The following is a 24943-nucleotide window of genomic DNA, read 5'->3' on the forward strand; positions in this document are numbered from 1 at the left end:
AAGTATTGAAAAAATAAGTTGTTCTTAAGTTTTTGGTGACGGACTGACTTCTTAACATAACGATAATTTTTGGTAATTCCAGGCAATGTTGGTAAGCCATCTAAATTTTCAAGTCTTGGGAAAGCACAAAATGTTAGCTTCTCTGATGGAAATGGCTGTGAACTAAAGTCAGAAGACCTGGATTAAAGCCAAGACTTTCTTGGCCACTTACAAACTACATGTTCTCCAGTAATAAATCATCTTGCTGGGAGCCAACAATGTGTTTCCATATAAGAAGGGGAAAATTAATAATAGCAGCCCAACCTATCCACAAGGTTATTGAGGCAAATGGAATCATAATGGTTAGAGTGTTCACTTTAAAATCTTTTGTAAGGTGTTATTACATGTATTAAGTGCAATTTTATTATCTTTTAATATATGGACAGTAAAATTATATGTATATTTATTTAAAAAATGTTTGATGTTTTATTTTTGAGAGAGAGAGAAAGAGAGAGAGAGAGAGAGAAGGAGCAAGGGAGAGGCAGAAAGAGAGAGGGAGGCACAGAAGTGAAGCAGGCTCCAGGCTCTGGGCTGTCATCACAGAGCCCGAGTAGGGGCTTGAACTCATGAACCATGAGATCATGACCTGAACCAAAGGCAGATGCTTAACCGACAGAGCCACCCAGGCACCCCAATATATGTGTATTTATTTTAATATGTTTTTTGAAGGAGAAAAAATGTATATAGTACTTATTTGGTAGAGATCTTGCAGAGCCTAAACTGAGATTTATATTTATTCTCTGCCCTGGATTCCAGCCAGAGAAAATGACTTTAACTATTTCTGTCTTCAGTTCTTCTGGGGCTCATCACTACAATTGCAAATAATAAACTTGCATCTTTTTCTGTAGATAGTGGCTAATTGACCCCGTGCTGTGAATAAAAAAGAATTTAGCTCACTAACACTGTCTCCCAAGTTAAATAACCTGTATCACCATTTAATGCTTTCCTTGCTTCTCTTTTTAACCTTAAATGATATAATGAATCCTATCATTCTTTTTTTTTTTCCATTAACTTCGACAGCGTCTCTGGGTTTCTCCCTGTGTAAAATACAGGCATTAGTGTCCCTATGGCATTTCTCATCTCACCCCCTTCCTTCGTCTCATAACTTCTTTTAGTTAGTTATTTATTAGTTAGTTATTTTGTATCTTCAAAGTCTTGGTTCAACCTTAAATTTTGTCTACTGAGTATTTCCAAAATTGATACCCTATGAACACAACACATTATTATGATTAGATAAAGTGTGTTCACAGCATGATGCAAAAGTGAGGTTTACTTTCCATCGAAGGGTCTTTGGACAATCCTGCTGAGGCTTCCTCCTTGTGGACCTAAAAGCCATGCTTGGAGAGAAAAAGCCATAGGCTATTCTGTTCCAACAGATAGTGCCTGTAATAAGTGATCATTAAAGCCAAGATGTGCTTAAGTCATTGGAGCTTGAAATTTCATGGGAATTCTTGCCTACATGAAGCTTTGCAATGTCTTCTAGAGAATAGTGGAAACCTGCCTCCCGATGTCCATGATAGGAAAGTACAGATTGTAATTGGTTATTGTTGTCCATCACCTTGGGATAAAAGAAGTGGGAAGATTACCTCAGAAGACAGGTGCGGTGATCTGTAGACCATGACCCTGGATTAAATAGTTTTCTAAAATCCAACCTTTATTTTAAATGTTTATTTATTTTTGAAACAGAGAGAGACAGAGCTTGAGATGGGGAGGGGCAGAGAGAGAAGGAGACACAGAACCTGAAGCAGGTTCCAGTCTCCAAGCTGTTAGCACAAAGCCTGATGCAGGGCTCAAACCCATGATCCATGAGATCATGACCTGAGCTGAAGTCAGACACTTAATCAACGGAGTCACCCAGGCACCCCTACAATCCAACCCTTTTAAGAGGGGGGCAGAGTGGGATGAGTTACCAAAAATCTCAGGCCTTTGAAACAATTACGGAGAGACCCAGGTAGCGGAGTTTGAGAATCCAGTGTGGGTGAGAGTTGATTATTAATTAACATTAAGATGAGTAGAAAAATAAATGGATTTTCTGGAAATCCCTAGACTAATGCTTGTATATTAAGGGTATGAACCTTTTATTGCTTTAGTAAAATTCCTTATTAATTAATTGGGCTCAGCAAGGAAGGGAATCTTTCTTGATCTTTGGCCCACAGTATCCTAAAATAGACCAAGAAATTAGGGGAAATATAATTCTGTGTCATTAAATTGTTTCACTTGAAGGCTGCTGTTCTAAATATCAAGATCACATACGTTCTTTTGGAAACATTCTTAACTGTGTGTTTTCCCTTCCTTCTTGAATTAAAAGAAAAAAGTCAAAAAGCAAAATAAAAAAAATACTTAGCTGCATTTTCTCTTAACTGTTTCTGGCCCCATAACACACTACTTGGCTGAAATACATTTAGCGTTTCCTCAAAACCTATAGAAAAAAAGAGGCGAAACTTCTCTAGGATATGGCTTCTATTTATGCTCCAACCTTGTGTACCTAATTGCTTGTCTGTAGTAGCTTTCTGCTACATTTAATTTTGTTGTTGATGATGTTTTGAAGTTATTGTTTTTCATGCCTTGGTTCTAACGGTAGGCATTGTGTTAAATAATGTGCATGCATTACTTTACTAATCTTAATATCGCCATTTTAGAATTGAGAGGCTAACTCATGGTGGCTAGACAGACTTATGCTCATGTCTAACTCAGAACTCATTGTTCATTCCACCCCTGTGTGTAGTCACAATTGTAGACCACTTGGAGAACAAGAAGTGTCACATACTATTTAGTGCCCATTTCATCACTTCATTCCACCTGCTCATATTAGCAGTAGGTCAAAAAAAAAAAAGCCCTCCCCTTTAAGTTATCTGTCTTTTCTTCTGCTAGACAATCAATTTATAGACAAAATTATCACTTATGATGTCTTTTCATCACTCTTGTGCCTAAAATAATACTTTGGGCTAGTAGGTGGTAATAAAACTTTATTGATGATAATAATGGTAATAACTATTAGCATGTGGTATTAATAGCCGATTTCAATTTCTGTTCCCTTCCCACACACATTTCTTAACGCTTCAACCTTTGAAATCTTCCCACACTTCTTATCCAGACAGTTTGACTTCAGTTCCATATTTCACACTCTGAACCTCCACAGAGTGGGAGGCACAGCTATCGAACTCTTCTTCTTTTGAAATAAAAATTCATGTCAATGCTAGGGAGTGGGTCGTATCCTAATAACAGGATGGAGCCTAGATGGAGCATATTTTTCTAGGATGCCACAGTTTCATCCAATACTTTACTGATCCATAATTCTTAGGTAACAGAGGCATCAACTGAAAACTGCCTTTTGTAGCACGCACACGACAAACAGTGGTTCCGCACTCTGCAAGTAACTGGGCTTCACTGTGGAGCCAGAGAAAACCTCTTCTGTGTCGCCTTTAATCTATCAACTCATCTAAGCTCTTTGAGATAACTAAATGGCATTGCAATGGGAGCAGCGATGTCATAGCTGACAGTTTTTATTTTAAATGCTTTCATTTGCTTCAGTTTTAGTTCCAAGCAAAATGCTCTAAATCCTGCAGTGTCTTACACTTATCATTTAAATGCAGCATTATTATACTGTACTGCAATACCAGCAGAAGATAGCCCTCACTCTGCTAGGATATTGCCAGCACACACAGGCTTGGTTTATATTTGTGAGGAAAGAAGTGCACGGACATCACAAACACCTGATACTAGAAGAGGTTAAGGAAGACCTGATGCTAAATTTGAGTGTACAAGTAAGGTTTTGTACCTTAAAACATTGCAAACATTATCTTGTTTAAGTGTGCTTAAATTGAAGTGGTCCAGGCTTACGTTTGGCCAACAAAATAAAGATGTCCCCCAAATCTAACAAATCTGCATTTTTAAAAAAGTTTCTCAAATAACTTATCCTTACTGCCTTTCCTCTGTTATCAAAACACATCCCCAAAACCAATGCTAGTCAAAATATCTAATCGTAAGTGTGGCATGGGACATTGACTTATAAGAACAGATGGCCTCACTTTTGTCAGACATTATCCCTTCAGGTACTGGATCCTAGAAAGATCTAGGTCCTAGCGGAGGGACCCGAAGGGCTCCTTTGAGGAGGACTTGGGGGGGGGGCAGTAGTTAGGATGGCAGCTATTTGTTGAAGATACTGAAACACTCCAATATTTTAACAGCTTATCAGATAAATATTAACTCACTAAAAGCTCATGTATATTAAAAGGTAATACTAGACTCGGATTGGGGGCAAGATGGCGGAGAAGTAAGGAGCTCCGTACTTGCACTCGCGCCCATACATCACACANAGTTGTAGAACAGAAGGGTTTAGAAATTCTTCCAAGTGTTGGAAAGGGATCTCAGTCTTGCCAATTAATTTCGAATATAAATATGAGTAGTTCTAACCCTGGTCATCACTAGGAAAATTAAGGATGGAAAAAGTTATTATATCTTATGTTTTCAGGCATCAAAATCTCATTTAATTATCTCAGTAACCCTGTAGGCCTGTATTAGTTTACTAGGGCTACCATAACAAGTACCACAGGGTGAGCGGCTCAAATGAGAGAAATTTATTTCCTCACAATTCTGGAGGCACGAAATCCAAAAGTAAGGTGTCAGCATAGCTGGCTTCATTTGGACACTTCTTGGCTTGGCTTGTAAATGATTGTCTTCTCCCTGTGTCTTCGCACGGTCTTCCTTGTATGTGTGTGTGTGCATGCAGGCTTGTGTGTGTCCGTGCCCTAATTTCCTCTTCTTGTAAGGATTCCAGTCACATTGGATTAGGGTCCATCTTAGTGTCCTCGTCACTTTCATGATCTCTTTAAAGACCCTATCCCCAAACACATCACATTCTGAGGGACTGGGGGTTAGAACGTCAATATACAAATTTGAGGGAGCACAATTCAGTCATAACAGGAAGTTAGTAATATAACCCTGCCTTTTAGAAAAACTTTATAGAGTCAGTGCATTACTTACCTCAACTCAGCTTGTCAGGGATGACAACTGGGACGCGGTGTCTGCGCCTGTTGTTGCCTGTGCCTACTAGTGATGCACAGCTGCATCACTACCTACGTTGGCCCGGCTGGTATCCAGATCAGCAATGGCTACTGGGAGTTCTGTTGCCTGCGCAATGGCAAGATGCCGACAGACAAGACCTTAGTGGGGAGATGACTCCTTCAACATCTTCTTCAGTGAGATGGCTGCTGGCAAGAGTGTCCCCGAGGCAGTGTTTGTAGACCTGGAACCCACGGTCATTGACGAAGTTTGCACTGGTGCCTACTGCCAGCTCTTCCACCCTGAGCAGCTCGTCACAGGCAAGGAAAATTCTGCCAATAACTATGCCCAAGGGCACTACACCACTGGCAAGAAGATCACTGACCTCATCTTGGACTGAATTCAGAAGGTGGCCAACAAGCACACAGGTGTTCAGGGCATCTTGGTACTCCACGGCTTGAGATGGGGAACTGTTTCTGGGTTCGGCTCCTGCTGATGGAGTAACTCTCTATTGATTATGGCAAGAAGTCCAAGTGAGAGTCCTCCATTTACCCAACCCGCCAGGTTCCCACAGCTGTAGTTGAGCCCTGTAGCTCTTCCTCACCACTCGTATCACCCTGGAGCACTCTGATTGTGTCTTTATGATAGACAAGAGGACATCTGTGACATTTGCCAGAGAAATCTTGATATTGAGTACCCAAACTACACTAATCTTAATTGCTTCATTAGCCAGATTGTGTCTTCCATGACTGCTTTCTGCAGATTTGATGGAGCCCTCAATGTTGAACTGATAGAATTCCAGACCCACCTGGTATCCTATCCCCACATCCCTTTCCCTCTGGCCATATACGCCCTTGTCATCTCTCTACTAAGAAAGCCTACCATGAACAGTTCTCCATAGCAGACACCACCAGGATGTGCATTGAGCCAGAAAACTGGATGGTGAAATGTGACCCTCACCACAGAAAATATATGGCTCGTTGCCTGTTGTACTGTGACAATGTGGTTCCTAAAGATGTCAATGCTGCCATCGCCGCCAACAAGACCAAGCATCCTTTTATTGGGCTAGAGCCCCACTGGCTTCAAAGTTGGTATTAAATACCGGTCTCCCACTGTGGTACCTGGTGGAGACTTGGCCGAAGTACAATGAGCTGTGTGCATGCCGAGTGACACCACGGCCATTGCTGAGTCTTGGGCTCACCTGGACCACAGGTTTCACCTGAGGTATATATGCTTTATTCACTGGTAAGTGGGTGAAAGCATGAAGGAAGGAGAGTTTTTTAGGTCTCTGAGGATATAGCTACCCTGGAGAAGGATTATGAGGAGGTTGGTGTGGATTCTGTTGAAGGAGAGGGTGAGGAAGAAAGAGAGGAAAACTAATTATCATTCCGTTCAGCCCTGAAGCATGTCCCACTCAGAACTTTAGCTTCCACACTAGCTGACAGGCATTAAAGGTTTCTGGTTAGATTGTCTCCAGTTTTAACTGTGATCACGTCTTATTTTTCCATGTATACTTGTAGCATTTTCCCATCATGTCTCGAAGTAAAAGTTTAAGAAAGAAAAAAAATATTAAAAAGTTTGTGAAATATTTTTAAAGTCAATTTTATTCAAGCATATTTTATACCTAAAATCACACCCATTTTAAATGTACAGCTGGCATTTGGGCAAATCTGTACACCATCTAACCCACACCACAATCAAACTTCAGAAGTTTCTATCATCTCAAAAAAAAATCATCTTGTGCTTATTTCCTGGCATTTCCCCTTCATCCCTGGCTCAAGGCAGCCATTGGTCTGATTTCTTTTCTAGGGTTTCATATAAATGGAGTCGTAAAGTATGCACACCACTATCCCTGGCTTCTTTTTTTCCAGCATAATGCATGATGTTTTTGAGATTCATCCATTTTGGGGGATGTGTGAGTAGTTTGTTCCATTTGATTGCTGCATGGTAATCCATTGTATGATTTTACCACCACTTGTTTATTGTTTATAGCTTTTGGCTCTTATGAAAAGAGCTAATATGAACCTTTAGTTATAGGTCTTTGTATAGCCAGGACATGTGTTTTCATTTCTCTTGGGTAAATACCTAAAAGTGGAATGCTGTGTCATATGAGAAGTAGGCATTTAACTTTTAAAACCATTATTTTCAAGAAGAATCTGCTAAGTTGTTTTCCAAATGGTTGTATTATTTTACATTCCCACTAGCAGTGTGTGAGAGTTCTAGTTCCTCTATATCGCCTCCAACACCAGGTATTAGTGGCCTTTATCATTTTAGCCTTTCCTGTGAGTGTGTAGTGGTATCTCATTGTAGACTTAAAATTATATTTTGTTGATGACTAAATCATATTGAGTATCTTTTCACATGCGTATTTGGAAAATCATATATCTTCTTTTGTGAATTGTCTTTTCAAATATTTTTCCTGTTGTTTTTTTTTTTGTGGTTGACTTCTAGTTTTTAAATTTTTTGAGTTCCTTACACGCTCTAGATATAAGCCATTTGTCAGACATGTGTAATTCCCATATTTTCCTCTATTCTTCAGTTGGCCTTTCCAGTTTATTAATGCTCATTCAAAGAGCAGAATTTTTAGTTTTGATAAAATTCAACTTATCATATTATTTTTAGTTTTGGCCTTTTATGTCCTATTTAGGGAATCTTTACTGACTCTATAGAAAGCAAATGTTACAGACCTGGATGTAATGTTTAAGTTTGTGACACATTTCAAGTTGTTTTGTGTGTGGCATGAGGTGAGCGTTGACTTCAGTTTTTTATGTGCATGAGCAAACTATTATTCCAGAGCCAGTTGTTTAGAAGACTGTCCTTTTTCCATTGAATTAATATGGCACCCTTGCAACACATCACTTTTATTAACTCATTTTTCTCAAGGTTATGGATCACAACTTACTTCTTTGGGAGCATCTCTATCATTTTAGACTGGATGATATGAACATTTGGAACTTTATGTTGTTGATTTGTTGTTTTGCTGTATTTTGTTCCCTTTATAAAAGATTGTCAGACTTTGTCCTGGGAGGCTTTTACATATGCTGTTGTTTTTTCATCCTTTTGGGATTGCTTTTAGGCTGTTCTAGGGTTTATCTAGAGTCACCGTTACCTATGGTGTAAAGGTGTAAAAAAAAAAAAAAAACCTCTATGGGTGTTTCAGCACAACTCTACTAAAGTATGACTCTTATGGGTTCATTAGTCAAGGTGATCCATGAGGTTTTCCAGTATCGTTGGTCAGACCTTGAATGTCTTTCTAGCCTGTATGATACCTAGGAATTTTTGGCATACCTTTTCTACCCTGTATGATTACTCTTTTTTCTAGCCTGGTTTCATGGAATTTCACCCTAAGTGACAACTTAATATCCCACTGTCAACAGATACAATGTCACCAGATGCAGATTTTTGGAGGCCTTCATGTAGCTTCCTCCTGTCTGGTACTCTCCTCCACAAATTCTGGGCACCTTAGTCTTCTTGCTCCAATCTATGTCTCGTCAACTCAGTGTGACTCTCAGGTTCTCCTTAGGAGTCCTCCTCTGGCAGCTGGCCTGAAATGTGTCAAAGTCATGACTTCATAGGGCTCACAATTTTGTTTCTCTGTTCTTATGGATCATGGTCCAGTTCTGCCTTTTGTCCATTGTCTGAAACAGATGTTTAGTTTTGTAATTGTTTATAGGCGGAAGATAAATCTGATCCTTGTTTTTAACTATGGCAAGAGTATAATGTCTTCACCTCTTTTTACAGACAAGTAAGCTGAGATTAGAAAGATTAAGTGATTAGTGATGGGGATCAGGGATTTGGGATTTAGGTTGGAATCCAAAGTTTTGCTGTTAACTAGTTGTACAACTTTGGGTACATTATTTAACTTTCCGTCTTGGCTTCTGTATCTTTCAAATAGATACGCTTATGTTTGTGCTTATGACAATAACAATAATAAGAAAAAAATAATAAAATGTTAGATATTATTTCTTACTATTATTGTGAGGATTAACTGAGATGATGAATATGAAGCATTTAGCATAATGCTTGACATGTGCGAGTCTTGGATATGGGGTTAGCTAACTAATGGTATTGTCCATGATCACTTCGGTAGAATTCTGACTTCAAGTTCAGGAATGTAACACTGATGGACATGGTAGATGTGTTTCCATTATTTGTCAAAACTGTTTTGCTTTTAAAAAGTATCCAGAACAGGAAAATATATTCAGGTCCACCCATAAGACAAAACCCCTGGAAGCAAGGACAGAGTATACTCATTTAACGAAACATGAGAAATCTAGCTTGTATTTGTGGGGAAAGTTTTAAGGAAAGATCCGTGGATCATTCATCATAAATTCTTAGTTCAAGGTAAGTATTATTTAAGTAACCACAAGGGATGTATATCTTTAACATAAGTAGTTATTAACAGTTTCATAGTTTCGAGACTAGTGTTACCCAAAACATAGCTTTTAAAGGACACTATCTAGGTTTCTTTTTGGAACCCCGTAAAGTCTTGAATAATCACAAGTAGGGCTCAACAGAGAAAAATCAGGGAAAGCAGCATGTTCATTGTGGAAGGTTTGTCCGTGTCCTGAGTTGATCCTCACAATGGCAGGTAGACAAGAAATAAGACACAGATTTGTCAGATGTGTAATGGAATATTTCAGCTCAGCAAGGGGAATTTAGAAGTCTTTCTCTGCTGGCTGATCACAGCCACTGTGTCGGCCAACAACATCTGCTTATTCTCAGATGACAACAGTGCCAGTTAATTAGCTCTTGTTTATGTTTTGACTATCGATAGACTTATCTAGTTAGATTGTACTGTCATGCAGTACAAATACATAGAAAGGTTTAGCTTGGATATAAACAAGGCCTTTCCTTTGTTGCAGTGACATTTGAACTATATATCAGAATAAAAAGCTTACAATAAGTCAGGCATAAAAAGTAGATCATCTAAATCAGATAATTAAAAACCATCTGATTAATGATCATTGTGGCTTGAAAGCAAAACACCCTACTTGAATAGAAGTTTAAGCTGATTTATAAAAATGTAGACATTACCTGCGAAAGAGATTGATGCTATAAAAATGCCACCGATATCTCTGCAAGGTCTTCAATCCTCTTTTTGTTTAGACTGTTTTAAAAATTTAATGCTGCATTTGTTAGTATAAAGCATATTCTTCATATGAAATTATTGAACTAGAGTGAATTTCATTCTTTTATGATCATTAAAAAGCTTTCCCTCAACAAATATCATATGTTTGCACGTATAGGAAGATTAGGAGGAACTTGACGGAGGAACAAGGGGGAGAAGAAGGGCGGAAATGGTGGGGGAAAGAGAGAGAGGCAAACCATGAGAGACTCTTGAATGCTGACAAAAACTGAGGACTGATGGATGTGGGGGGCAGGGGGGAGGGGCATGGAGGAGGGCACTTTGGGGATGAGCACTGAGTGTTATGTGGAAACTAATTTGACAATAAACTATTTGTAAAAAAAAAAAAAAAAAAAAGCTTTCCCTCTTCTGATCCTTGTAAGTTCTCTTTCAACAGTACGTACGAAAAGTGAAGAAAATGGTGTTTCTAGAAGCCAGAATAACATAACCCTTGTAGTCGTTTAAATCGCAGAAAAGTTTGTTTCTTTGCAGTACATTTTGTGTAATAAGGCTTCTGTTGAGGGACCCACTACAGCGTTCTGGGGGTGTTCAGATATTTTTCTTCTGGAGACACTGCTCTAGACATTGCTGTTCCCATTTAAGGGCTTGTAGGCTAGAGTTGATCGTAGGCAAGGGATCCCTCAAGGGAAGTGTGTCAGAGATCCTTGCCTTTTCCTCTACCTTCTTGCTTTGCTTTTTCCCTGCTTCCCTTACTCTCCATGTCTCTTCTCAAAGAAGCATAAAAAGACACCAGTCAGTAATATAGATATGCTCGCTTGGTCTCCTTGATTAGACACAATCCAGCCATCGGGAAGCTAAAACCAAGATGATTATTTGTATAACTCTTAAAGCTGGAAGTTTTGAAATACATTGCAAAAAAAGAAATTTTAAAAAGCAGTTTTAAATGCACCATTCTGGCTCTGCAACACTGCCCTCACATCACTAAGGTAATTTAGCATGGAAAGTGGCTTAGGCAATCATAAAAGTTAAGGAGCTGCCTGCCACTGGCAGTGTATTAGTTCCAGGGCTTTCCACAGAACGTCAACCAATATGACGTTTCGATCCCTTGTGTCCAAGAAGTGGTCAAGGTTGATCAGTCAGCTTTCGACAGAAGAATTGGCTCCTGATGGAGCGGCAGCTATAAGCGTCGGATTTTTCTTTTTTAGGAAAGTGATACACTGAAAAATAATATCATAATTATGTATTTATGAAGCATTGGTTTCTACATACTGAAGACTTGACAATGATTGCTAGAACAAATTATTACATTTCTAAAAAAATTTTTTAAATGCACAAACTCCATCAACTGAGCGGAGTATGAAAACTCGCAATCTCGTTATCATCTTACTGAATGCAGTACAGCGTGTCATAAATGCCCTTACATCCTTGTCACATAGTGTGAATTACCAATAGAAAGACCAAAGAGATGGTAAACTGACTTCCCTTTAATGGAGTCTGATATGTGAATCCTTTGTTCCTTTCTCACTTATTGCAAATGTCTATCATTAGTGAGTTCTCATGTTCAAATAATCGGCACCCAAATATTCATAATTATGGGAAGACAATACCATTGCCATTTTCACAGTCATATTATGATATTTTTAGTGTGTTGAATATAGTAATTATTTATTAAAAGTAACACATGAAAATATGAATAAAATATCTTTATGTACAAAGTGGCATGGCATGTTCTACCTAATATTTAATAATACACTTGCAAATTGTCCCTGCATTAACATAGTACAAAACAATAAATACAAACATTAGGTAATATAAGAACACCAAGAAAATAGGAAGGTCTCCATGGATAGGAACTGTCGGCTCTGGAAACTTTAAACTCAAGGCAAGGGCATGTCATCAGGGAACCCATCTACCTGGGCTGTCAGGTTAACTGCTCCCAAAGGTCCTTCCTAAAACTCCCAAGAACGTTCCTATAAAATGTAGTAATATGCTTTTTTTATGTCTCAAATCACAGGAGAGGCCCGGGCTTCTTTTGGATTCTATGAAGTTATTGTATGCCACCTGGACATCACTTTATTGGGACAGGTGACTGGCAGACCGGAGAGCAGGACTGGGCGTCAGGTACGAGTCCACGAAGTTCTCTCCATTGCTACCCCTGGAGCACTGAAGCTGAAGATGAAGCCTGTGCGGGGGGAAAAAAGTTCAGACCGCAAGAAAGTGAAGATGTAGAGGCTCTGCAGTGGCCATTTCTTATTAAGAAATGTTGGTGACAGGCTGAATTTTTTCCACCCCGTGGAATCACTTGACTCACAAGCACTTCAAACTCATCGTGTCTGAAGGAAAACACTATGCAGTAGCCCGACCCCCACCCCATCCGTGGTTTCCCATCTCCTGGTTTCAGCTACTTGTATTCGGCGTCGGTCCAGATGCAGATGGTCCTCTTTCTGACCTATCGATCAGAAGGTCAATAGTAGCCCAAGGGTACATCACAACACCTATGTCATTCACCTCACTTCATCTCATCAAGTAGGCATTTTATCATCTCACGTCATCATAAAAAGGGAGACTAAAGTACAGTAAGACATTTTGAGAGAGGGAGAGAGATGAGAGAGAGAGACCACATTCACATAACTTTTACTGCAGTTTCTTTCTAGAACTGTTTTATTTTGGTATTAGTTATTGTTGTTAATCTTTTACTGGGCCTTATTTATAAATTAAACTAATCATAGGTATGTATGTACAGGAAAGAAACATAGCATGTACAGGGTTTAGTCTGTCCATGGTTCCAGGCATCCACGGGAGTCTTGGAACATGACCCCCATGGATGAGGGGGCACTACTGTCTTGCCTGCCAAACCTGCTCCCTCTCACCGCATAATTCCTATCTCTGCTCTAACCTCCATGATCCACCCAGGCACTCATGCTGGAAATGTGGGCATGTCTATACTTGTAATCTTCCTCATTCCTCACTGCCCACATTCCATCAATCACCACCTCTGGAAAAGTTCACCTTCCAGACATTTCTCTCTTCTGTTCTGCCTCTTCAGCTCCATCCCTACTCTATCTGCAGAACTGGCAAAGCCCCCGTGCCTTTCTTAGGGAAGATTGCAATAGGCTTCTAACTTCTCTGCTTCCAGTCTTACTCCTCTTGAATTAATCTTTATTAACATGCAGTGGTGTGTCTCAAGCGTAAATATCATCATATATATCATCATCTTCTGGTTAAAGTGCTTAACTCTACCCTATCATTAATGGGACACAGCTCAAGGTCTGCTCCTGGAGGTGACAATGTGAGTGAGACATTTATTGGCAACTTTCAGACTTTGCTGCTGTGTGCTTATCAGGGTGAAGTGTGAACAGACAACTCTCCAATTCTCCTCTACAAGAAGGAGAGAAGCAGAGCCACAGCTTTGTTTTCTCACTATGGGGTTTCTACTTCGCAATGCAGAGACACCTTTCTGTGTTGGCCCCCAGAGAAGCAGGGGAGGGAGGCTTCTATGCCTAAGTGAGGACAAGGGGAAGAGGTCTGACCTGGAAGGGCTTACATGTTGTGTTGCTGTTGATGGCAGTACTAGTGGTTCCCAAGAGTCTAGGTGGGGTGTGCAGTGGTACCAGGGATAGAGACCTGCCCCCTCCTCTTTCATGGCGTGGTTGGTGGAAACAGGGACTTTGGTAGGGTTAGTTAGTTATACTGCTGCCTCGCATGGGGGAAAGTTAGATACTGGCGGCCATAGTGGAGAGTGGCTTGGCGAGCAGGTAGTGGCCACAGGACCCACGCCTTACACTACAGAGAAGACTGTAGAGCAGGGCATTTCTGATGCCCTCCCAGAGTATCTGCAACTGACAGATGGTCCAGTGTATGCTAGCATAGCTCTAGAAGAAGCACAATGACTCTAGGCATGACTGTGGAACAGAATCCTCTCCCAAATTTGGAACTAATTCACTGGGTATGTTCCACCCAAGGTTGTGTATATGGAGGGCTCTCCCAAAATGAGTACAGGTCTTGGTGGCACTCATGAAGGAAGAAAGAATCTGATTTTATTCTGCTTAGAAAAAGTATTTCATTTTCATTTTCTGAAGTCCTTGATGATTTCCCATGGAAAACAAGACCTCTCATGATCTGGTGCCATCTTCAGCCTCATTTCCCAGCCTTTGTGACATTGACCTATATCTTTTGGGCCAGTGATTCTCAAGCTACCTGGTGAAGAACCGGACCGTGTGTTCAAAAATTTCTAATCAGCTGCAAACTGATAATAAAAAAAATGCAATAGCATGAACAGAATGTTGCAGCAATATCAGATTGCTATAACAACTTTTATGTGCTTATACTCAGGTTCTACACTTAATCCCACCACAGAACAGTATCAGTGGTTCACTGACCAGGCAGCAGACATGCACAGCACTAGGCCAACCAATTATTTAGAATTTCTTTCAAATACGTGCAGTTTCTTATCCTGTAAGTCTCAGCTCAAATACCATCTTTTCTCAGCAATTTGCCCTTCAATTTCAAGGTACCATGTCTAACTTTACATACCACTATCTTATTATTTACTGTATGAAGGTAAAATTATCTTCCTCACATGTATTTCTCTTCACTTCTATAAGCCCCTTGAGGATAGCAGCATGTCATGAGCCTTTTTACACTTGTCCTTGAACTGGGCAAAGAGCAGGGTCTCTATCATTTTTGTTCACCTGACCCCTACTCCTCTGCTGGTGAATCCCCAGGTGAAGTCAAGAGTTTGCAGGACAGATCATCTAAGTAAACACCTGGATTTATGTGAGTAAGATAATGCTCATGATTAATACTGTATATTTTTTTTCAAGAATCAGCAAGCAATATGGGAACAAACTGGAGTTTTGGTCAGAGTATATGCCACATTGAAAATCTTTCTCGATACATGGATTTTGTTTCATTAATTATTTTTTTCATTAGTTGGCAGTTTCAATTTGAATGTCTGTACCAATATCAGTATTTGCTTCCTTTCCAACATTATAATTTCTCTAAATTTAGTGTGTTATCTTCAATAACGATGATGCAGGACTTTAAGGCCACTGAATGTCTCACAACCCTAAAATTTTATAAATTTATGGACCGTGGGGGAGAAGAAGGGGGAAAATGGGGGGGGGGGGGGGNGAGAGGGGAAGGGAGGAGGTGGGCATGGAGGAGGGCATTTGTGGGGATGAGCACTGGGTGTTATATGGACACTAACTTGACAATAAACTATTTAAAAAATCTGATTCCAGAAAAAAATAATGATTCTTATAAAGAATAAAATGTTCACTTTTGTAACAAAGTATCATAATTGATTGTTTCACAACACTGGTGACACTTTATAAACAAACAAGCAAAATAGTCTTAAAAGAAAAGATCTTTCTGTCCTGGTTTTATAGATGTGGTGCCCAGTGCAAAGCATTATTGAGAAGTTTGTTCACCATACCTAGGATCAGGAAAATAAATCTCTTTCATGACATTTTCTTTTTAGTTCCTGCTATTTCATCTTAAAATGTAAGAAAAGTAATTGAAAAACATGTTAAGCTCTTCTGGAAGTTCACAGACATGCTTTTAGATGATCATGGTACCATTGAGAAATGACAGAAAGAGTGAATTATATCTGGGAGAAAAATGAAAATAGGTAACATTCTGATATTCAAAAGGTCTGTGAGATGAGACTTTCATACAAGCTACTGGTCTTTTCAGACCACTGGGTATTGATCTGAAACTCCTGCCACTTCTTAGACTGTCAGGAGGCTTGGAACAGAATGGAGGGGGAGCCTGCTGGTGAGGGAGCAAGCAGGTCGCAGGAGCTCCCTGCCTTCCTCTAGCACAGAATAGGTCCTGGAACAATCAAATGCTTTCTGTTGAGTTTTAAAATTGCCCCTCTTCCACTCACCTATTTCTTGGACATGTTTGCATGTAATTAAAAAATCATCTTGAGAATTACTTTTGCTCAGTTATATAATCTTATTGATTGGATGAAGCATAATTTACTTGAAATTTCCGTATCATTAGTCATTTAAACTGTTTCTACATACAAAAAAAAATAATAAAAAAATAAACTGTTTCTACATGTTTGCTACTATTCTTTGTATATTAATCTTTAATCACATTTCAAAAAACTTTTTAATGTTTTTTTTATTTCTGAGAGACAGCGTGAGCAGGGGAGGGGCAGAGAGAGAGGGAGATGCAGAATATGAAGCAGGCTCTGGGCTCTGAGCTGTCAGCACAGAGCCTGATGCAGGGCTCGAACCCACAAGCTGTGAGATCATGACCTGAGCTGAAGTCAGACGCTACCGACTGAGCCACCCAGGCGCCCCTTTAATCACATTTCAAATAACGTCCTTATGAAAATTTCCTAAAAGTGAAGTTACTGGGTGACAAATGTAAAGCCTTTAAGTCCTTTAGTGAAAATACTACCTAACTGTTCTTCAGAAAGATTAATGGAATTTATACTTCCAAATGCAGCATATGATATTATTTGCTTCACTAGTATGATTTTTAAAAATTAGGAAAAAGGTTTAATTAAATTGAGGGTTATAATTTCACATTTTTAAAAATTTTATAGTAACCCTTCTGTAATTTTATATTACCATTTCTATTTCTTCCTCTATGAATTGCCTGTTCCTAGCCTTTGTTCATTTTTCTATTTCCTAATGTGTATAAATGTCTTTGGTATATTTAAGATGTTAATTCTTTGGTCTCATATTTATGACAAACATTTTCTCAATTTGTTCTTTATTTCATAATTTTCTTTATGATAATTTTTTTGTGTTTGGAAGTTTTAAGTCATAATGTGGTAGAATTCCTATCTATCTTTTCCTTTGAGTTTACCTATACTGTTTTATGTCTTAAAAATTTTTAATCAGTTACTTAATAAAACTTATATAATTTTTTTTCCTCTCTCTCTCTCTCTTTTTGCATTTAGGTTTTTATACATCTTCCCCCAGATAGACATTATTAGCTAGTGTCTCTACCTTCATGCTCATTACTGACAAATTAGTTCAGACCATTTGTTGGCATCAATATAAAGGAATGTACTTTGCCTGCTCTACATTTTTTACATAGAGATTCTGGCCTTAGCAGAAGTTCTTCGTGACAGTAAATTGATTCCTTTAGCTATGTCATCCTTACCACTCCCTATCATAAGAAAATTAATCTCAGAAGAAAATAACAGAGCACATTTGCATTGTAAATGAGCACAAATATATTTAGAAATGCATATTCCTAATATATTTCTAATCTTTGACTCTGGTGGCCTTCAAAACTTAACAGAAATTATTTATGCATTAATAGCTATTTTGAAGGTGGTACCAGCTAACAGATGGGACTGAAGTGAATTATACAGGGAAAGGTTAAGCTACAATGATCCTTTTCTTATTCTTAAAAAGTTATGATCCCTAAATGGAGCAATCCATCTGGAGTGAAAGGATAATATTTTATTGAAACCCTTACCAATTTTCCTCTTGTTGATATGAAAGTCTCAGAGATTTTGGAATCTGTTTGAATTGATGAATCAGTATCAATCATACTCACATAGCTTTTAATTTTTTTTCTCTAATTATTACCTTATTTCTTGTATGTGATTTCATGTTCCCACTAGGAAAAGCTTTGCAGAGGGTAAGGATCTTAGATTATAAATATTTTGGAATTCTTCTCTGCCCTGTCAAATCACATTAAAGATAATGCTCTGCACAAAATAGAGAATTGATATATGAGGCAGCAAGCATTAAATGTACCTAGAAATTGATTTGAGATGAAAAATTTTAACACTATGAACTTTTCTATATTAGTGTTTGCTGCTACCCACAGTTCCAAAGTTCTCAACTTCTTTACCCAAAGCTTCTGGGTTTAATGACTACATTCTTATTTATTCTGAATCTCTTGAGTTGATATCTGATTTCTAATTAATAACCTAGAAAGTCATTACTCAGTGATTACTACATTCAAAGCACAATGATTGCCAAGAGAAATATACTGAAAAAAAGTAAGACAAATAGTAGAATTGACATGTCAAACTTGTCTCTTCCTGTTCTGATCTTTACTCTTCAGAACATGGTTATGTAATTCCAAAATTACAGAGGAAAGTGACAAAAGCTACTTATTTCTGAAAATTGAAAGACATGAAATTAAAGGCTAAGAATATTTTTTAAAGTATAAAGAATGGAAAGGAATTGGAACTGGACAAAAGTTTATTTTGTTAAGCTTGTTTGGATCACCACTATCCCTTACTTCCGTGTACCTTATCTTTCCAACTGAAAAGAAGACTTTGTCTTCTTCCAAATTGGACAGTTAGTCACTAAGAGTTGAGCATTTTGATAATTTAGAAAGCATCTTTTGACTAGCCACAAGGTTGAAAGAAACCCTGGCAGGCATGCGAGGAAGCTTTCCACACACCAGTTAGGTTTGGACACCTGTCTCCACAAACTTCTTAAATTTCTCAGCTTATCCAACGTTGCATCTAAACATGTCCATCGCAAAAGGATAGGCAGACTCTCAGATTCCTCTCTTTCTAATCCACCCTTGGTGGCTAGAAACGGATAGCATCTGTTACTGGTGTTCACATCTGGATGGCAGTCCTCTGTCTTCATCTCCTGCTACTGGCTGGAGAAACATGGCGAGCATCATCTATTCTACAAGCGCTCTCTAAGTGTCCATAACAGTACTGTACTAGTAGCTGGGTAGTGGACATAGGTAGTGGACACAAAAGTAATATTCCTCCCTGAGTGCCTACCATTGTGGTCAGGTCAATTCTGAGCATATATGTAGTTGTTCTTTTGCTTTTCTTACTATGAGTTGCCAAAGGGTGAATTCTTCTGCAGGTTCTAAAAAGCATCGGACACTAATTGTGAGGGTACTTAGTCAATGCATCTTGTGAAAACAAAACTAAAATCAGAAGAAAATCTCCTTAATTCTAGGAAAGCAAAAGAGGATCTTATGCTAAACCGAGAGGGTTAATTCTAGCAGGCGAGAAACCGGCCTGAGCTGTTTTACTGAAATAGGAAATGGGTGCGCACTGCGCGGACCCCCGGTCAAAGCACAGAACATGCAGGATAACGGCGTTGCTTGTAAGCATAGTTTTGAGAGGTTTCAACTATTTATTGATTCACAATTGCTGCAATGAGATTGCTCATTTGCATCTGTTCTCATAGAGACACTGGCGGGCTCCGTCCCTCGGCTAGTTATTTAGCAGCATTATGTCTTTGTGACCAGCTGGGTACCAGAAGCCCCAGCTGAGACTACCTTTTTGGATCACCTTGTTTGAGGTGCTTTGTGTACTCGTCCATGGTTCCTGCACCCACAGGGAAAGGATATCCCGGTGCAGTCTTTATAGATGGAGGACAAATGGACCTCTTTCCTGCCTTCTCTGAACCCCGTGCGCTGAGCCAGTCTTTGGCCGGGATGCATAGCCTTACATTAGCGCAGCTGCTGCATCATATCTTTTTCTTGCAATAAACTAAAAATGTGTAAGCTTTGTCATGCTGGGTCCTTTGAGTCTCTGTTAGCAATAGAACCTTATCTAACTGCCACTGTTAGTCTGCATTTACTGAACGAGGTAAAGGAAAACTGAATTTACATGAAAACATTGCCAATAGGCAGGGTGAATTGTGTCATTTCTGTAGTCAGCAAGGCAACTGGAAGAATCTTCTTACAGCCCCCAATATATGCAGTCCTCTGGCAAATCTTCGACCTTGTTTTTCGACAAATAGACCATGATGGTTTCCCTGACACAAACCACTAACTTTTCAGCTTGTAGAAGTCTTTTGAAATAATCTAAGCCATGGCACTCTAACAAAGCAGATATTAATGAGCATCTCAGTGAATGAAATTTTAAAAACTTACATATTTATTGCCCAGGTGTGGAGAGGATTCGTTAAGCTGTCAGTTCTTGATTTTTCCTTGTGCAGAGTGCTCACCTACAAACAGAAGACATATTTTGATCTCTAAGCTCAGAGAGTGGATAAGGATGAAAATAAGGTTTTTTGGCTTGTTTTTTGTTTTTCAAGGAAAGTCCAATTTCCCTGCAAGAATGTCATTAGAGCCACAGTCTGCCTCTTGGTATCCTGGAAATTGTTCATCAAGATTTATGAGCCTTTTTCCACCATTATCTGGTTTCACCCTAAAGGGGCAATGCCCAGCTAATGGCCTAGGTGCGGAGGGTGTGACTTAGGAAGTGATAATAAGAGAGGCACCCTGGGGAATGAGTTATAGACTTTTGCTTGTTCCTTGAGCCTAAGCAAAACTGTATTATATATTTAAAGTGCCATTTTATCAGAAAGACAGTCTAGGGTCCTCGGTTTAAAGAATTGGGCAAGAGATTTGTGAAAAAGAATTTACAAACCGACATAAAGCCTTTGCTGATATACAGAGTAGTAGAGGGGGCATTAGTCAAAATAATAGTGTTATTCCATCACCCAGTATAAAGATAAACATTGACCTAGGATGAAAGAAGCAGAGGATCCTAAGTGTGTTTATGTGCCCGTGAATTCATGATGAACACACTTCACACTACCTACGTCTTTCAGGTAGATTCAAGTATCAACAGCAGTCACACATAAAAGGAGTATGGATCAAAGTTTCCAGCTTTGAGAATACTTGCCATTGTTTTGCTCCAGCTTTTATCTGTCTTTTAGAAACCTGTCTTCTGGGAACTCCGTTGTTGTCCCCTGTCACCAGCACTATCACGGTGATAATAAATAGTGCCAGAGACCCAATGAGGAGAACAACCCGGGGCTCCCTTTCAAGGACCCCTTAGGTGTGGTGCTCTGAGAAATGTCAGGTACAGAGCGATTGCCCTCCTAGCTGCTTTCTATAACAACTCTTTGCTCACTATCGTTATTTTGCAAAAAGCACAGCACCTCCTGGAATTCGTGGCTATGAAGTCCAGGAATGGGAAGTGAACAAAATAAACATTTATTGAATCCCTACTGTTCATCAGAGTCCTGTCAAGCAAAGCATATGAAAATTGTTCTAATTCCTAATATCTCCCTCCGAGTTCTGTCTAACTGGGAATAGAAAATATGAGAAAGATTCAGTTGCAATATGAATCCAATAGGTTATAATAATGTCTATGGTAAAAGCAAATGAAACACACACCTAGAAAAGAAACAGCTGGAAAAAGATACACCAATGCCATTGGTGATTATATCGTATTGTGCTTCATGAGAACTTTTAAATTCTTTTTTAAATCTTTTCGATTCTCTAGTTTTCTCTATTCTCCATTATGCATCCTGTGGTCAAATATTAAAATGGAAGTTTAAGGGGCTCCTGGGTGGCTCAGTCAGTTAAATGTCTGACTTGGGCTCAGGTCATGAGCTCACAGTTTTTGAGTTTGAGCCCTGGGTTAGGCTCAGTGCTGACAGCTCAGAGCCTGGAGCCTACCTCAGATTCTGTCTCCATATCTCTCTGCCCCTTTCCCCAGTCATGATCCCCGCCTCATTATCACGTATAAATAAACATTAAAAAATTTAATAAAATAAATAAAATGGAAGTTTAAGCCATGAAGAGCTATTTCAAGGCAGTGATGTATATTAATTTTCCAGATGAAAAAATAAGTTCAGAAGAGGAAAAGACAATGTACATCTAGGACAGTCAAGGAAGCCTTGGTGGAAATGCAGGGAATGGGCAGATATTGAAGGGCTGAGAAGACAGAAGCTGAATCGATGTATGCCTTTCTAAACCTATGAATCTTTTTGCTCATCTTTACACTTTTAATCATTCATTCATTCCCTCTTTTATTTGTAAAAATAAATAAGCAAGAAAAAAAAGACTGCACATTTAACCATTTAAGTAATTACCATAATATACTAATTAGTATTAGGGTACTAATAATATACTAATAATGTGTAATTACCGTAATGGTGAAGTGGCAGGGGGTGGGGGACAGAAGGGGTGATAAAAGGGACCAAGACACCATCTCCTCCTTTGAAAGCACTTGAGTTCAGCAAGGGAGACAGGGGACAGGAGATGAATGGTACTTGGAGAATATGAGTTAGTAAGTGGTTCACAAACTGAGCAAGAGAAGTCTTGTGCATCATGAGAGGCCTTGTAGACATGCCAAAGTGAACTTCATCTTAGACAATACAAGCCTAGCAGTTTTCTAAGCAGAGGAATACTATAATGAGTTCAGATTTGCTTTTTCTTCTTCCAAATGGTTCAATATCAAGTAGCACTTTATTTTTTTACATTTCTTTATTTATTTTGAGAGAGAGAGAGAGCAGGGCAGGGAGAGTGAGAATCCCAAGCAGACTCCACACTATCAGTACAGAGCCTGAGGCAGGGCTCAATTTCATGAACTGTGAGATCATGACCTGAGCCAAAACCAAGAGTCAGACATTTAACCAACTGAGCCACCCAAGTGTCCCTCAAGGAGTGCTTTATTTTTTTTCTTAAATAGTTTATTGTCAAGTTGGTTTCCAAATAACACCCAGTGCTCATCCCCACAAGTGCCCTCCCCTATGTCCATCACCCCTCTTCTCCTCTCCCCCACCCCCATCAGCCCTCAGTTTGTTCTCAGCATTCAAGAGTCTCTCATGGTTTGCCTCTCTCCCTCTCCCCAACTATTTTCCTCCTTCTCTTCTCTCATGGTCCTCCATTAAGTTCCCCCTAATCCACCTATATGTGCAAACATATGGTATCTGTCCTTCTCTGCCTGACTTATTTCGCTCAGCATAACACCCTCAAGGTCCATCCATGTTGCTACACCTGGCCAGATTTCATTCTTTCTCATTGCCATGGAGTATTCCATTGTGTAGATAAACCACATCTTCTTTATCCATTGTCAGTTGATGGATACTTAGGCTCTTTCCATGTTTTGGCTACTGTTGAGAATGCTGAGATGAACATCGGGGTACATGTGCCCCTAGGCATCAGCACTCCTGTATCCCCTCAAGGAGTGCTTTAAAATGAAATTCAAAGATACTACGCTTTCTTTCTTCTGGGAAGTCATATATTCTTTAATTTAAGCAGTTTTCTTCATAATTCCTATAGTCTTTAATATTGAAAAGAAGACAATGTATATGAACTTTCTGAGATGTGATATAAGTAGCAATCATATTTAAGATGCATTACGGCACATAGGTATATTTTGAGGTCAGTCATGGTGATGTTTGACTTGGCAAGATTTCTGACTAAAACTGAGTGGGATCTTACATTTTCTCATAAAGGATTCCCTGATCTGCCCTATTTGGTCCTCCTTTGTTTCTGAAAGCAGATTCTTGTTGAACTCTAGCAGACTTTTTCTTTTACATTGAAGAACGCTCCTAATTTAAATAGTCAAATTTTAAACATTTAAAGGTTGCATTGTCAGCAGAGGACCCTACTTGAGAGAGGACATATTTGAAGAAAGCAAGAGGTGTGGATGAATAAACAATGTGGCCTAATCAGAGGACGCTTTGGAGCAAGGAACTGTCTTATTAGGAGAAAATGATCAGAACAACAGCGATGGCTCCTGGGGGCTTCTGGGAGCCCAGACACTTTAGTATTCACTGGCATTTCCCCTGAAGGTAGGTTGCTACAGAGCTCTGTTTCCTTGGAAACATGATTTATTGACCTCTGAAATGGCACAATTTATTCTGAGATGTAATACCAGTGCTTGTAAATTAAAGTACTGACCAATCCAATGAGTTCATATGGCCACTGAAGCTCAAATTTCATTTTGTTACCGCTTAGGCACATTAACACTATATTTCTTAGGCCACAGAGCAAATAACATAAAATGGAACAGTCATCAATTCTGAATGGTGGGTAGTCAGATATTCGTTCTTTCAAATTCTTTTCTGTATTTTTCAGATTTCTCAAAACTTTTATATAGGAGGTAGTGGAAAATGTAGCCGAATGCATGTATTTGTACCAAAGCTAACCATTTTAAATTTTATTCTAGTTACATTTTAGGAAAAATATTACTGTTGGGCAAAACATATTTACGTAAGAATAATTGTAACAATGTAACTTCTGTTGAGTATGGTGAGCATAGTGTTATTAAAAACGCATATTTGAATCAATTTAAAAGAAGTGAACAGAGATTTGTTGATGAGTGTGTCAGGGGCTAGACCTTAATAAAAACTGTGTTGGTACAAACAGCATTTGTAGATCATTGTGTTCTAGATTATTAATTCCAGGCCACTGAAACTGACTCTGGGGGCACCTTGGTGGCTCAGTCCGTTAAGTGTCTGACTTCAGCTCAGGTCATGATCTCACGGTTCATGGGTTCGAGCCCCGCATCGGGCTCTGTGCTGACAGCTAGCTCAGAGCCTGGAGCCTGTTTCAGATTCTGTGTCTCCTTCTCTCTCTGACCCTTCCCTGTTTATGCTGTCTCTCTCTCTTTCTCAAAACTAAATAAAACATTTTTTAAAAATTTAAAAAATACTGACTCTGAATGAGCAATTTTAATTTTGCCCTATCACCAAATATTTCCCGTGAAAATCAGATGGGTTGGCCATTGAAAGGTTATTTCATTAAAAGAGGTATGATTCTTAAATGAAAATTGGCGGAAATAAAATGACCAGAGAATAGATTTTATTATTTCCACAGTAATACTTCCTCCTCAGACCTGCGACCCAAAAATTTACTTATGATGAAAAGGAATCTTGGAGAATTAAGGGTCTTCCTAACTACCCCACCACAGTCTATTTCAATAATTACTCTGGTGACAACGTGAATGGGAGATATCAGTTTAAGTCGAAGTTTCCTTGGACCTTAAAGAAGAATCACATAGTAAATTTGCAACCAAGAAACACAAGCTTCTCTGGAATTTTCTCATCCTCAAGTCTCAATTCTGGTGTCAGTTGTCATTTCCCTGATAGAAATGGGGGACAGCAT

General features: G+C 39.0%; 1 protein-coding gene and 1 pseudogene across 5 annotated transcripts in view; one reads left to right on the plus strand and one right to left on the minus strand.

Moving 5' to 3' along the window:
* The first annotated feature begins 5094 nt into the window (after positions 1-5094).
* Positions 5095-6420, plus strand: LOC144224643 (tubulin alpha-1B chain-like; annotated as a pseudogene).
* Positions 6421-6626: 206 nt separating this feature from the next.
* Positions 6627-24943, minus strand: part of EMCN (endomucin) — a 105033-nt gene continuing 86716 nt past the window's right edge. For 4 of the 5 annotated variants that reach the window (XM_077755736.1, XM_077755733.1, XM_077755737.1 and 1 more), the window contains 2 exons: positions 19967-20040; positions 11355-12311 (listed from right to left, as the gene is read on the minus strand). In XM_077755736.1, the coding sequence (XP_077611862.1) occupies positions 20006-20040 (35 nt within the window). In that variant the 3' untranslated portion in view covers positions 11355-12311; positions 19967-20005. Of the gene's footprint in view, positions 8679-11354; positions 12312-19966; positions 20041-24943 lie in introns of those variants that run through there. The other variant, XM_077755732.1, reaches the window with a different exon arrangement.

The sequence above is a fragment of the Crocuta crocuta genome, unplaced genomic scaffold (assembly GCF_008692635.1).
Source record: "Crocuta crocuta isolate KB4526 unplaced genomic scaffold, BGI_CrCroc_1.0 scaffold92, whole genome shotgun sequence".
Taxonomy (NCBI): domain Eukaryota; kingdom Metazoa; phylum Chordata; class Mammalia; order Carnivora; family Hyaenidae; genus Crocuta; species Crocuta crocuta.